Consider the following 16021-nt stretch of genomic DNA (forward strand, 5'->3'; position numbering starts at 1 on the left):
AGGATGAAGGAAAAAAAAGCAAGGCCCAAACAAACCCTGCATTCATTTTCACTTTTCCACACGACTGGGAACACAGTTTAAATGTAGCAAAAGAAAATATGCATGGAAGGAGTGAAAGGCATCGGTTCATAACAGCCCTCTCTGCTCCATTACATTTTATATTGAAGTTCACATATTTCTTCACATTTTAAAGAACAGATCAAAAGACAACAGCTGCGTCGGTCATGCAAGCTGTCAACTGTTTTAGATCCCAATTTCTACATGGCCTTGAAGCCGTCTCAGGAATTCAGGCTCACCTGCTTTGTTTTCTTACAACTTCTTTGGTAGCTTTAGCTTCCAACACTCTGAAAGAAAGGAGGACATATGTCAAGAAGCAAATCATAAGCAGTCATCTACTCAATGCACAAATACAGGCATATGGCAAGACAACAAATGGCAAGCATGCCAGTCCCACATACTACCTATAGCACTAACTGAGGAGTTAACTACTTTTTATATTTCATTTTAACCCATGTTTTAAATTTTGTTTAGTTACTGATGATTCAACCATATTTTAATGATGATCTTTTCCATGGTTTTTAAAATCTATACTGCACCTTCTTTAAACTGTGAGCCATTTTAATGCTCTTTTGGAGAGGGGGAGAAGGTGGGATATAAAGTGAATGAACAGACAATTTAAAAAGTACGAAGCAGAGGACTGAAGACATGGATCTGGATGCAAGAATTTAAAAAAGTAGCCCCATCACTCAAAACGAGCTAAAGGTTGTTCCAAGCACAACACACACACACACACAATCCTCTTGCAGCAAACCCTGTGCAGAAGTCCTATGGTGCCTTAAGATTAATTCATTTAGTGGCAAAACCTCTTTTCTTTTAATGGCAAGAACCTTGTTTATGGACTGCCTGATTCAAAAAAGGTGCAAGCAAGAGATAAGACAAGTCTGGGAGGAAAGTTCAACGGGATGAAGCCAAGGCAGTCCCAGAAACAAGGGCCTCGGTGTTCAGATGGCACCCTGAAGACGCTGGGGCTGCATCACACAGGACCAGCACATGCCGTGGGCCAACGCAAAGCATATGCAGTCTGTTAGGGCATGGAAAGATGCGCTGTGTCCACCACGACCACCTACAGAGTTGAACCACGTCGACAGGATGCCAGGGAAAAGGAATCTGAAGAGATGTCTGCAAAGGTATTCAGGCCAGGAAGGAAAATATTTCTTCACCACTGCAAACGGCCTTGAGCTCCCGGCTTGAGAAATAACAACAAGAGCACTTCAAGCCTTCACTCTACACGAGGGCTTTAATAAATAAGTTACTTTAATAAATAAGTTACTTTGCTAACCAAACAACCATAACATCAAAAACAGAGAGGCAGTTACTCTAACACCAACTGTCATAACTGACACTCTCTCACTCTCTGAAGGACCAACTGTCTCACTCTCCCTCAGTGACAGGTGAGAATGACAGTTGACAGTTGCATCAACATTCCAATGATGCACTGTTTAAATGCTGACACTTATAACTGCCACTAGAGCTGTAAATAACTTGCACAAAAGCTCCCCCTTGTGGCCACACCCATGTCATTTCCTAACACAGTCAGCCCTCCATATCCACAGATCACACATCCATGGTTTGAAATACTCTGACGCACACCTTATGACAAAACACAGCAGCTGCTGCAACTGAATGGGCTAGAAAGGAAACAAAGGAGGCTGGCTGCTCCCAGGGCTCTTCTCCTCCAGGATCATTCTCTGCTCTTGCAGGACACTTATGGGAAGAATGTCCTAGAGGTGGCCTCCAATGGCTATTGACTTTTAGTCTTGGATAGGCATGCGTCTCCATAGTGGGCTGACCAGCCTGGGCAGCAGTTGGGGATTCTGGGAGTGGAAGTCCAACGCACGCTGGCGTCCCCAATAACTGCCAGCCATGAGGGCAAAATAAACACACATGCTCCAAAACAAGGTCCCCTGACTCACTTCTCTCAGTGTCCGAACATATGGGCCAAAATAAAGCTGCTTCGGGTCACTTTGGAGGTATGCTGTTTAAACGATGCATGCATCTTAAGAGTCTGGAAGCCGCGCCAAAACCACGCTCCAGTCCTAAGGACTACAATGCAGCTTTGGCGCAGCTTCTGGCCTCTTAAGAGACGTGTGTCATTTAAACAGCATACCTCCAAAGTGACCCAAAGCAGCTTTATTTTGGCCTGTCTGGGCCCTCAGCTCCTCTCTTCAATGGGTTCCTTCCTTCCATGCAAAAGCCTTCAAACCCCTCCTGGGCTCTCTCCCTCAACGAAAAGAAGGGTCCCGTTCACCTCCCATTTTTCCAGGAGGACCCTCTCCCCCTCTTTCCACCAAATTTGCCTCGCATCCTATTTGCAGACCCCCCTAAAAGCCCTGCCTTGCAAGGAGACGGCAGCCTCGCCCACACAAAGGGGGCTAACCCTAGGCCCCACTTCCAACAAGAAAAAGGAGAGATGATCCCCAACATTGGCTCACACCACACACTGGGTGTGTTTGTCTCTCTCATATAAACAAAGCGTGTATGTGTGTGGGGGGTCACCCTATAGAATACATTCCTTTTGAAAACAGAAGAGCATTCTCAGGTGGTGCCCAAAATAACAAGGGGTGGGAAGTGAGAGGAGGGCAGGGGACCCTGAAATGAGCCTCCCCCACACACTGCAAGGCCCTCCTTTCCTCAAACTCGTCCTCCACCTCGTCCTCCTCACCAGGAGAGGGGCTACTAAAGCATCCTCCATTTTGAGCAGGGCTGTATTCTTGCATTCCTATGGCCCCATCCTCCACTGATGTCTGGGGAGGGGTCCTCCATTCCTCGGTGCCCACAAAGGACAGCCCTTGCCCATTGGGAAACCATACATGCCCATTCAGGATAACTGGAGAATACTTGCCTGTAGGGAAATTCAGGAAGATATTTGTGGATAGGGAAACACTGGAAATGTTTGCTATGGTTCCCCTTATGGGCAAAGATTTCCCAATATTTTTCTATGGGAAAGCGTTCCCCAAATGTTCCCTATGAGCAAGCAAGTCTCCCTATGGGTCAGTATTCCCCTATTATTCCATATGGGAGAGCACTCCCCAATGTCTCCCTATGGGCAAGCATTCCCCAATGTCTCCCTATGGGCAAGCATTCCCCAATGTCTCCCTATGGCAAAGCATTCCCCAACGTCTCCCTATGGGCAAGCACTCCCCAAAGTCTCCCTATGAGCAAGTATTCCTCAATGTCTCCCTATGGGTCAGTATTCCCCTATTATTCCCTATGGGCAAGCTCTCCCCAATGTCTCCCTATGGGTCACTATTTCCCCATTATTCCCTATGGGCAATCTCTCCCCAATGTCTCCCTATGGGTCACTATTCCCCCATTATTCCCTATGGGCAAGCACTCCCCAATGTCTCGCTATGGGCAGTATCCCCCTATTATTCCCTATGGGCAAGCACTCCCCAATGCCTCCCTATGGGTCACTATTCCCCCATTATTCCCTATGGGCAAGCACTCCCCAATGTCTCGCTATGGGCAGTATCCCCCTATTATTCCCTATGGGCAAGCACTCCCCAATGCCTCCCTATGGGTCAGTAGCCCCCTATTATTCCCTATGGGCTAGCTCTCCCCAATGTCTCCCTATGGGTCACTATTCCCCCATTATTCCCTATGGGCAAGCACTCCCCAATGTCTCCCTATGGGCAGTATCCCCCTATTATTCCCTATGGGCAAGCACTCCCCAATGTCTCTCTATGGGTCAGTATCCCCCTATTATTCCCTATGGGCAAGCACTCCCCAATGCCTCCCTATGGGTCACTATTCCCCCATTATTCCCTATGGGCAAGCACTCCCCAATGCCTCCCTATGGGTCACTATTCCCCCATTATTCCCTATGGGCAAGCACTCCCCAATGTCTCCCTATGGGTCACTATTCCCCCATTATTCCCTATGGGCAAGCACTCCCCAATGTCTCCCTATGGGTCACTATTCCCCCATTATTCCCTATGGGCAAGCACTCCCCAATGTCTCCCTATGGGTCACTATTCCCCCATTATTCCCTATGGGCAAGCTCTCCCCAATGTCTCCCTATGGGTCACTATTTCCCCATTATTCCCTATGGGCAAGCACTCCCCAATGTCTCGCTATGGGCAGTATCCCCCTATTATTCCCTATGGGCAAGCACTCCCCAATGCCTCCCTATGGGTCACTATTCCCCCATTATTCCCTATGGGCAAGCACTCCCCAATGTCTCGCTATGGGCAGTATCCCCCTATTATTCCCTATGGGCAAGCACTCCCCAATGCCTCCCTATGGGTCAGTAGCCCCCTATTATTCCCTATGGGCTAGCTCTCCCCAATGTCTCCCTATGGGTCACTATTCCCCCATTATTCCCTATGGGCAAGCACTCCCCAATGTCTCCCTATGGGCAGTATCCCCCTATTATTCCCTATGGGCAAGCACTCCCCAATGTCTCTCTATGGGTCAGTATCCCCCTATTATTCCCTATGGGCAAGCACTCCCCAATGCCTCCCTATGGGTCACTATTCCCCCATTATTCCCTATGGGCAAGCACTCCCCAATGTCTTTCTATGGGTCACTATTCCCCCATTATTCCCTATGGGCAAGCACTCCCCAATGTCTCCCTATGGGTCACTATTCCCCCATTATTCCCTATGGGCAAGCACTCCCCAATGTCTCCCTATGGGTCACTATTTCCCCATTATTCCCTATGGGCAAGCACTCCCCAATGTCTCCCTATGGGTCACTATTCCCCCATTATTCCCTATGGGCAAGCACTCCCCAATGTCTCCCTATGGGTCACTATTCCCCCATTATTCCCTATGGGCAAGCACTGCCCAATGTCTCCCTATGGGTCACTATTCCCCCATTATTCCCTATGGGCAAGCACTCCCCAATGTCTCCCTATGGGTCACTATTCCCCCATTATTCCCAATGGGCAAGCACTCCCCAATGTCTCCCTATGGGTCACTATTTCCCCATTTTTCCCTATGGGCAAGCTCTCCCCAATGTCTCCCTATGGGTCACTATTCCCCCATTATTCCCTATGGGCAAGCACTCCCCAATGTCTCCCTATGGGCAGTATCCCCCTATTATTCCCTATGGGCAAGCACTCCCCAATGCCTCCCTATGGGTCAGTAGCCCCCTATTATTCCCTATGGGCAAGCTCTCCCCAATGTCTCCCTATGGGTCACTATTCCCCCATTATTCCCTATGGGCAAGCACTCCCCAATGTCTCCCTATGGGCAGTATCCCCCTATTATTCCCTATGGGCAAGCACTCCCCAATGCCTCCCTATGGGTCAGTAGCCCCCTATTATTCCCTATGGGCTAGCTCTCCCCAATGTCTCCCTATGGGTCACTATTTCCCCATTATTCCCTATGGGCAAGCACTCCCCAATGTCTCCCTATGGGCAGTATCCCCCTATTATTCCCTATGGGCAAGCACTCCCCAATGCCTCCCTATGGGTCACTATTCCCCCATTATTCCCTATGGGCAAGCACTCCCCAATGTCTCTCTATGGGTCACTATTTCCCCATTATTCCCTATGGGCAAGCACTCCCCAATGTCTCCCTATGGGTCACTATTTCCCCATTATTCCCTATGGGCAAGCTCTCCCCAATGTCTCCCTATGGGTCACTATTCCCCCATTATTCCCTATGGGCAAGCACTCCCCAATGTCTCCCTATGGGTCACTATTCCCCCATTATTCCCTATGGGCAAGCACTCCCCAATGTCTCTCTATGGGTCATTATTTCCCCATTATTCCCTATGGGCAAGCACTCCCCAATGTCTCCCTATGGGTCACTATTTCCCCATTATTCCCTATGGGCAAGCACTCCCCAATGTCTCTCTATGGGTCACTATTCCCCCATTATTCCCTATGGGCAAGCACTCCCCAATGTCTCTCTATGGGTCACTATTCCCCCATTATTCCCTATGGGCAAGCACTCCCCAATGTCTCCCTATGGGTCACTATTCCCCCATTATTCCCTATGGGCAAGCACTCCCCAATGTCTCCCTATGGGTCACTATTTCCCCATTATTCCCTATGGGCAAGCACTCCCCAATGTCTCCCTATGGGTCACTATTTCCCCATTATTCCCTATGGGCAAGCACTCCCCAATGTCTCTCTATGGGTCACTATTTCCCCATTATTCCCTATGGGCAAGCACTCCCCAATGTCTCCCTATGGGTCACTATTTCCCCATTATTCCCTATGGGCAAGCACTCCCCAATGTCTCTCTATGGGTCACTATTTCCCCATTATTCCCTATGGGCAAGCACTCCCCAATGTCTCCCTATGGGCAAGCACTCCCCAATGTCTCCCTATGGGCAAGCACTCTCCAATGTCTCCCTATAGGCAAGCATTCCTCAACGTCTCCCTAAGGGTCAGTATTCCCTTATTATTCCCTATGGGCAAGCACTCCCCAATGTCTCCCTATGGGCAAGCACTCCCCAATGTCTCCCTATGGGCAAGCACTCTCCAATGTCTCCCTATAGGCAAGCATTCCTCAACGTCTCCCTATGGGTAACTATTCCCCCATTATTCCCTATGGGCAAGAACTCCCCAATGTCTCCCTATGGGTCACTATTTCCCCATTATTCCCTATGGGCAAGCACTCCCCAATGTCTCTATGGGTCACTATTCCCCCATTATTTCCTATGGGCAAGCACTCCCCAATGTCTCCCTATGGGCAAGCACTCTCCAATGTCTCCCTATAGGCAAGCATTCCTCAACGTCTCCCTATGGGTAACTATTCCCCCATTATTCCCTAAGGGCAAGCACTCCCCAATGTCTCCCTATGGGTCACTATTTCCCCATTATTCCCTATGGGCAAGCACTCCCCAATGTCTCTCAATGGGTCACTATTCCCCCATTATTCCCTATGGGCAAGCACTCCCCAATGTCTCCCTATGGGTCACTATTCCCCCATTATTCCCTATGGGCAAGCACTCCCCAATGTCTCCCTATGGGTCACTATTCCCCCATTATTCCCAATGGGCAAGCACTCCCCAATGTCTCCCTATGGGTCACTATTTCCCCATTATTCCCTATGGGCAAGCACTCCCAATGTCTCCCTATGGGTCACTATTTCCCCATTATTCCCAATGGGCAAGCACTCCCCAATGTCTCTCTATGGGTCACTATTTCCCCATTATTCCCTATGGACAAGCACTCCCCAATGTCTCCCTATGGGTCACTATTCCCCCATTATTCCCTATGGGCAAGCACTCCCCAATGTCTCCCTATGGGTCACTATTCCCCCATTATTCCCTATGGGCAAGCACTCCCCAATGTCTCCCTATGGGTCACTATTTCCCCATTATTCCCTATGGGCAAGCTCTCCCCAATGTCTCCCTATGGGTCACTATTTCCCCATTATTCCCTATGGGCAATCTCTCCCCAATGTCTCCCTATGGGTCACTATTCCCCCATTATTCCCTATGGGCAAGCACTCCCCAATGTCTCGCTATGGGCAGTATCCCCCTATTATTCCCTATGGGCAAGCACTCCCCAATGCCTCCCTATGGGTCACTATTCCCCCATTATTCCCTATGGGCAAGCACTCCCCAATGTCTCCCTATGGGCAGTATCCCCCTATTATTCCCTATGGGCAAGCACTCCCCAATGCCTCCCTATGGGTCAGTAGCCCCCTATTATTCCCTATGGGCTAGCTCTCCCCAATGTCTCCCTATGGGTCACTATTTCCCCATTATTCCCTATGGGCAAGCACTCCCCAATGTCTCCCTATGGGCAGTATCCCCCTATTATTCCCTATGGGCAAGCACTCCCCAATGCCTCCCTATGGGTCACTATTCCCCCATTATTCCCTATGGGCAAGCACTCCCCAATGTCTCTCTATGGGTCACTATTTCCCCATTATTCCCTATGGGCAAGCACTCCCCAATGTCTCCCTATGGGTCACTATTTCCCCATTATTCCCTATGGGCAAGCACTCCCCAATGTCTCCCTATGGGTCACTATTCCCCCATTATTCCCTATGGGCAAGCACTCCCCAATGTCTCCCTATGGGTCACTATTCCCCCATTATTCCCTATGGGCAAGCACTCCCCAATGTCTCTCTATGGGTCATTATTTCCCCATTATTCCCTATGGGCAAGCACTCCCCAATGTCTCCCTATGGGTCACTATTTCCCCATTATTCCCTATGGGCAAGCACTCCCCAATGTCTCTCTATGGGTCACTATTTCCCCATTATTCCCTATGGGCAAGCACTCCCCAATGTCTCTCTATGTGTCACTATTCCCCCATTATTCCCTATGGGCAAGCACTCCCCAATGTCTCCCTATGGGTCACTATTCCCCCATTATTCCCTATGGGCAAGCACTCCCCAATGTCTCCCTATGGATCAGTATTCCCCTATTATTCCCTATGGGCAAGCACTCCCCAATGCCTCCCTATGGGTCAGTAGCCCCCTATTATTCCCTATGGGCAAGCTCTCCCCAATGTCTCTCTATGGGCAGTATCCCCCTATTATTCCCTATGGGCAAGCACTCCCCAATGCCTCCCTATGGGTCAGTAGCCCCCTATTATTCCCTATGGGCAAGCACTCCCCAATGTCTCCCTATGGGCAGTATCCCCCTATTATTCCCTATGGGCAAGCACTCCCCAATGTCTCCCTATGGATCAGTATTCCCCTATTATTCCCTATGGGCAAGCACTCCCCAATGTCTCCCTATGGGCAGTATTCCCCTATTATTCCCTATGGGCAAGCACTCCCCAATGTCTCCCTATGGGCAGTATCCCCCTATTATTCCCTATGGGCAAGCACTCCCCAATGTCTCCCTATGGATCAGTATTCCCCTATTATTCCCTATGGGCAAGCACTCCCCAATGTCTCCCTATGGGCAGTATCCCCCTATTATTCCCTATGGGCAAGCACTCCCCAATGTCTCCCTATGGATCAGTATTCCCCTATTATTCCCTATGGGCAAGCACTCCCCAATGCCTCCCTATGGGTCAGTAGCCCCCTATTATTCCCTATGGGCAAGCTCTCCCCAATGTCTCCCTATGGATCAGTATTCCCCTATTATTCCCTATGGGCAAGCACTCCCCAATGCCTCCCTATGGGTCAGTAGCCCCCTATTATTCCCTATGGGCAAGCACTCCCCAATGTCTCCCTATGGCCAGTATCCCCCTATTATTCCCTATGGGCAAGCACTCCCCAATGCCTCCCTATGGGTCAGTAGCCCCCTATTATTCCCTATGGGCAAGCTCTCCCCAATGTCTCCCTATGGGTCACTATTCCCCCATTATTCCCTATGGGCAAGCACTCCCCAATGTCTCCCTATGGGCAGTATCCCCCTATTATTCCCTATGGGCAAGCACTCCCCAATGCCTCCCTATGGGTCAGTAGCCCCCTATTATTCCCTATGGGCTAGCTCTCCCCAATGTCTCCCTATGGGTCACTATTCCCCCATTATTCCCTATGGGCAAGCACTCCCCAATGTCTCCCTATGGGCAGTATCCCCCTATTATTCCCTATGGGCAAGCACTCCCCAATGCCTCCCTATGGGTCACTATTCCCCCATTATTCCCTATGGGCAAGCACTCCCCAATGTCTCTCTATGGGTCACTATTCCCCCATTATTCCCTATGGGCAAGCACTCCCCAATGTCTCCGTATGGGTCACTATTCCCCCATTATTCCCTATGGGCAAGCTCTCCCCAATGCCTCCCTATGGGTCACTATTCCCCCATTATTCCCTATGGGCAAGCTCTCCCCAATGTCTCCCTATGGGTCACTATTCCCCCATTATTCCCTATGGGCAAGCACTCCCCAATGTCTCCCTATGGGTCACTATTCCCCCATTATTCCCTATGGGCAAGCTCTCCCCAATGTCTCCCTATGGGTCACTATTCCCCCATTATTCCCTATGGGCAAGCTCTCCCCAATGTCTCCCTATGGGTCACTATTCCCCATTATTCCCTATGGGCAAGCACTCCCCAATGTCTCCCTATGGGTCACTATTCCCCCATTATTCCCTATGGGCAAGCACTCCCCAATGTCTCCCTATGGGTCACTATTCCCCCATTATTCCCTATGGGCAAGCACTCCCCAGTGTCTCCCTATGGGTAACTATTCCCCCATTATTCCCTATGGGCAAGCACTCCCCAATGTCTCCCTATGGGTCACTATTCCCCCATTATTCCCTATGGGCAAGCACTCCCCAATGTCTCTCTATGGGTCACTATTTCCCCATTATTCCCTATGGACAAGCACTCCCCAATGTCTCCCTATGGGTCACTATTCCCCCATTATTCCCTATGGGCAAGCACTCCCCAATGTCTCTCTATGTGTCACTATTCCCCCATTATTCCCTATGGGCAAGCACTCCCCAATGTCTCTCTATGGGTCACTATTTCCCCATTATTCCCTATGGACAAGCACTCCCCAATGTCTCCCTATGGGTCACTATTCCCCCATTATTCCCTATGGGCAAGCACTCCCCAATGTCTCCCTATGGGTCACTATTCCCCCATTATTCCCTATGGGCAAGCACTCCCCAATGTCTCCCTATGGGTCACTATTCCCCCATTATTCCCAATGGGCAAGCACTCCCCAATGTCTCCCTATGGGTCACTATTCCCCCATTATTCCCTATGGGCAAGCACTCCCCAATGTCTCTCTATGGGTCAGTACCCCCCTATTATTCCCTATGGGCAAGCACTCCCCAATGTCTCCCTATGGGCAGTATCCCCCTATTATTCCCTATGGGCAAGCACTCCCCAATGTCTCCCTATGGATCAGTATTCCCCTATTATTCCCTATGGGCAAGCACTCCCCAATGTCTCTCTATGGGTCAGTACCCCCCTATTATTCCCTATGGGCAAGCACTCCCCAATGTCTCTCTATGGGTCAGTACCCCCCTATTATTCCCTATGGGCAAGCTCTCCCCAATGTCTGGCTATGGCTAAGCCTTCCCCAATGTTTCTCTATGGGCCAGTATTCTCCTCTCATTCCCTCTGGGCGAGGGATGCCCAATCTATCCTTAGGGGCGAGGGATGCCCAATGGCTGGCTCTGGTGCTGTCCCTTCTCCCTCGGGGCAAGCGCTCCTCTGTCTCACCGCATGTGCCGGGGCCTAGTCGGGGCGGGACGGGCCTCCTCCTCCGTCAGTCTCGGCCCCGCTGCCTCTGCTTCCCTTCCTTGTCCTCCTCCTTCTTCTTCTTCTCCGCTTCCTCGGGCGCCCTCCTCCTCCGCCGCCGCTTCTTCTCTGCCGCCCGGCGCCCAGCCGCCATTTCCAGCCTCCCTCGCTCAGGAGGAGCAGCAGCAGCAGCAGCAGAGGCCGCCAAGCCCCCGCCGGAAGTGGCCTCGCGTCAGGACACGCCCCGCGGAACCACTTCCGGGGCAGCACCGCCTCTTTCAAAATGGCGCCTTAGCAGCCATAAAAGACTGAAGGGGGAGGGCTGTCTTCCAAGATAGAGTTTTAATGCATAAACACTTTCTTATACGTATAAACACTTATTGGGAGCATTTATACCCTTCTCCTCAGCCACAAAAGAAATACTCTATGGTTGCATCCACACTGGGGAAATAACACGCTTTAGCACCGCTTTAACTCTCTGTCTGGCTCAAGGCTATGGAATTCTGGGAGTTGGAGTTTGTTGTGGGCCCAGAGCGGAGCTCTGCTCCGCTCTGGGCCCACAACAAACTCCAACTCCCAGAATTCCATAGCCTTGAGCCACAACAGAGTTAAAGCTGTCCCAAACTGGGTTATTTCTCCAGTGTGGATGCAGCCTAAACGAATGCTATAGGCCCACCCCGGGGTTTGCAGTTGTGTCTCTGAGAGGGAAGGTCCACAGAACTACAAATCCCAGGATTCCATAGTACGGAGCCACATTGGCAGTCAAAGCGCTGTCAAACAATGCATTATTCCCGCGGTGTAAATTCAGCCTATTATTGAAAGGTCCCCTTTTGAGCTCTGCTGCCACACCGCAGAATTAATACAGTCTGAGACCTGCCCCAGCTCCTTTCTCAGGAATCCTGGGAATTGTAGTTTTGTTGTGGCTGTGGATGCTGGCCATGAAAGCCTTCCACTTCACAATGGCCATTTTGGTCAAGGTTTGACCAGTCCATTTCGGCTCTTAAATCTTGGCCCTGGCTCAGCCCCAAGTTGGCATCTGCAGCTGAGCTGCTGCACCAAGTTTGCAAGCTGGTTATGTGCCATGCTTCAATGTAATTGCAAAATAAGAACTTAAGAGGAGAAAGAAAGATTATCATTGTTATTATAATCACTTACATCCCACCTTTCTCTCACTACAGGGACTCAAGGCGGCGAACAGCAAAATTGCCAAGCCATGGAGCGGAAAGGGCCTTTCTCAGCCCAATTTCAGTTACAGCAAGGAGCGAACACTTCCGCCTCCTTCGCCTGTCATGTTTGGAGAGACTAAATAACCCCCACTCCACCCACCATCTTGATTTATTTTTAATTAAGACTCTTACAGAATGCCTACGTAAACACAAAGGGCATACATAATTCATCTACGCAGAACAATTAAAGCACAATCTGGCATCCCTTGTTCACATCACTTACCTTTCAGCGATTCCCTCTACAGCCAAGGCGTTTGTGGAGCAAAGCGACTTCAGACAACTCAGAAGCAGAAAAGGACAAACGCAAACCGACGGCGGAATGGAAAGACTGGGTTCCTGCTTTCATTAGGCTTCATGAGAAGCCACCCAGAAAACACAGCTGTCCTCAGAAGTGTGTTATAGTTGCCCCTAAACCAGCTGCATTGCAATGGGAGGGCTTCTTTTAACAGTCAGATCAGAAGGTGAAACTTTAAAATGAAGTTTGGTTCTTCTGCTGCCCATTAGAAAGTTCTCCCATCAGAGGATTACATACAGGTGATGCATTGCATATGGACCCTTTAGCCAAGAAGCAAGGAGAAAGGATGAGTAAATATGCTCTTCTAAAGGCTTCTGACTTTCAGGATAAATCTACACTGGAACTCCAGCTGTTTGATACCACTATAGTTGTCGTGGCCCCATCCTATGGAATCCTGGGATTTGTACTTTAGAGATACGTAGACATCTGCAGAGTAGTTCACGTGAAATTAGGTTCCCAAGTGAAGTAATGGTAAGTGCTCCTGTGCTTTTAATGGTTGTAAAGAGAGACTTTCACCTGCTGATATTCTCCCTTCTACAAAACTATTAAAGAGATAGGAGTCCTTACTTCACTTGATAACCCTATGTGAACTGCAGCTCCCAAAATACATTGATTTATGAGCCATTGACCACATTAGGTGGTTTAGGTGGCAGTCTTCCCCTTAAAAAAAGAGCCACTGGGGCAGGACAGGTAGCCACCCACTTTCTTTCCTATCCATCCATCTCCTACCTTTCTTTCAATACTTGGACTCAGGGAGTCCAGAAAAAAATTAAGACAAATACAGATTAAAATGCACATATTGGTTTTATAAATTATGTTGTTGTTTTTTCAGGTGTTGAGTTGGAGCTCACAAAGAACACAACTGTGCTTACTCCAGTGGCAGGGACTGGAAACCGAATTCATCTTACTTTAATTACTGTTAAAATATGCTGTATTCTCTCCCTCTCTCGTTATTTTCAAATGCAAAAAGAAACACAAAAAAGAGCCAGGATGGGTAGGCAGAAGAAAGGAAAGACTTTCAGGATCTAACTGTATCTGTACTTTTGCCTTTTTGCTGGAGAATGAAGCTCCTTTTCTGGCATAGTAGTAGTAATAGTAGTAGTGGGTAATCCCACAGCTTTCATCCTTATCGGGGAAGCTGTTGCCTCTTCTTCACATACAAATCTTTCTCTTTTTTTGCACTACCATTCCTTCCCACCTTTCAATAATTCAGGCCATCATCATGTTTTATTCACCCAGTTGTCCGACTCATTTACACATCCCTCCAGAATCCTGCTTTTAAAAAGACCCTCTGGGTTTGCTCTGGCTGGGAAGCAAAGCCTGGATCCTCTTAAGAATCTGCTAACCAGGATGGAGAGGGCTTTGGCCCCATTTCCACTGGCCTATAATGCGGATCAGGACGCGGATCACGGGTGCATCGTTTCCATTAGAGCGCGCATTCGACCCGCATTGCTCCAGTATCGTTTCCATTGAGATTCGAATCTGAATCGAATTATCCTGAAAAATCTGAATTTTAGGTCAATAAACCAGTTTTAAAAAATAGTGGTTTTTTCAGCGAATTTTCCTGTGCCTCCTGAGTCTGATTCGGGGCAAATGAATGAGAACGAAAGGGTGTCTGATTCGGGGACCTGGAGATGGGAGGAGCAGCACTCAAGGGGCTGGCCTGGGGGTGTCACCCTCTTTGTTCTCTTTCTGCATCACCGGCACAATTTTCTTCCGTTCGCATAGCCTTTCCCCCAGTGGATTGGGAAGCAGGGTAAGGCGATCATGCTACATTGATCTCCAAACGCAGTAAACACATTATTCCCCCTGCAACCTCCCCTCTGCTCCACATTCATAGACCGATGTGTGAGGAGAGCCACTGAACACCATTTTAAACTATTCTTTTTTCGCCTCTGCCTGAGCAGCAGATGGGCTTTGCAGGACATGCCCTTGATCCAATTTGCCAAGCCTGGGCTTTGGATGCAGAGTCTCTCCCCACCGAAGCCCACAGCCTTCTCCCCCTTGATCCGATTTGGCAAACACACACACACACACTATATATATATATATGTAATATAATGTATGTATAATATATGTGTGTGTGTGTATATATATATATATATCTTTATACACACACACAAACATATAGGTATATACACATATTTGTGTGTGTGTGCACGCACATATATATATACACATATGAATGTATATTTGTATTATTATTATTATTATTATTAACCTTTATTTATAAAGCGCTGTAAATTTACACAGCACTGTACTTACAATCTTTTTAATTAGACGGTTCCCTGCCCTCAGGCTTACAATCTACAAAGACATGACACAAAAGGAGAAGGGAAAGGTGGTGGGGAAGGGGATGAGGTCCAGCAGTTCCTTTCTACCTCCGAGGCCTGGACCAAGGCAGATGGACTGGAGGGAGGGCTTGGCTTCATAATGGATGGTTAATCTTCTTCCAGGGAGGCCTGTTGGAGTTAGCCTGCCTCTCTAGTAGGATAATACATATAAAGTATATAGCAATACAGGAAATGGTTCGATAAAACAGGCACCAAAGAGCATCAAATAGCAAGCGACAATTATGCAATGCCTGGGAACGCTTCTCTGAACAGGATGGACTGCAACTCCGTTTTGAAGCTGGTTAAAGAAGTGATGGCCCTTGCTCACGGGGGAAGAAGGTTCCAGGAGTGAGGGGTAGCGAGTGAAAAGGGGCGAATCCAAGATGGGGCAGAGGAAATCCTGGGCTGGGACAGCAGGCCTTGACTACCAGAACAGAGGGCCCTAGTGGGAAAGTGAGGAGAAAGAAGGTCTGATAAGTAAGGAGGGGCCAGCCCATGGAGGACTTTAAACGTCGACAGCAGGAGCTTATACTGAATGCGGAAAGGGAGGGGGAGCCAGTGAAGGGATGCCAACACAGGAGAGATGTGGTCAGAGCTGTGGGTGGAAGTGATAATGTGTGCAGCTGAATGCTGGACAGAGATTAAAGGACGGAGGTGAGAAAGAGGAAGCCCAGCCAGGAGGACATTACAGTAATCAAGTCGGGAGATCACTAGGGCATGGACCAGGATCTTGGCAGTAGAGGCGGAGAGATATGGTCGGATTTTGGCAATATTGTACAAAAAGAATCTACAAGCCTTGGCTGTGGACTGGATCTGAGGGATACACGACAGAGAAGAGTCAAAGATAAAACCAAGACTGCGGGCTTGCTGGACTGGTGAATAGAAATGTTGTCCACAGAGACAGAAAAGGAGTGTTGAATGGTGGACTTAGGAGGAAAGACAAGAAGCTCCGTCTTGGACATGTTGAGCTTCAAACGGCAATGGCGCATCCACTGCAAGACAGCTGTGAGACATGACGAAACTTGCTGTTCAAGCTTTGGAGAAAG

General features: G+C 49.0%; 1 protein-coding gene across 3 annotated transcripts in view; it reads right to left on the minus strand.

Moving 5' to 3' along the window:
• Positions 1-11334, minus strand: part of LOC149306171 (trinucleotide repeat-containing gene 6A protein-like) — a 52183-nt gene extending 40849 nt beyond the window's left edge. For 2 of the 3 annotated variants that reach the window (XM_089540754.1, XM_089540752.1), the window contains exons 1-2: positions 11104-11334; positions 297-344 (exon numbers count right to left, since the gene is read on the minus strand). In XM_089540754.1, coding sequence (XP_089396880.1) covers positions 297-344; positions 11104-11108 — 53 coding nt within the window. In that variant the 5' untranslated portion in view covers positions 11109-11334. Of the gene's footprint in view, positions 1-296; positions 345-1339; positions 1490-11103 lie in introns of those variants that run through there. The other variant, XM_089540753.1, reaches the window with a different exon arrangement.
• Positions 11335-16021: the final 4687 nt, after the last annotated feature.

This window comes from Sceloporus occidentalis, unplaced genomic scaffold (genome assembly GCF_023333645.1).
Source record: "Sceloporus occidentalis isolate IW3139 unplaced genomic scaffold, rSceOcc1.0.p SCAF_10, whole genome shotgun sequence".
NCBI lineage: Eukaryota > Metazoa > Chordata > Lepidosauria > Squamata > Phrynosomatidae > Sceloporus > Sceloporus occidentalis.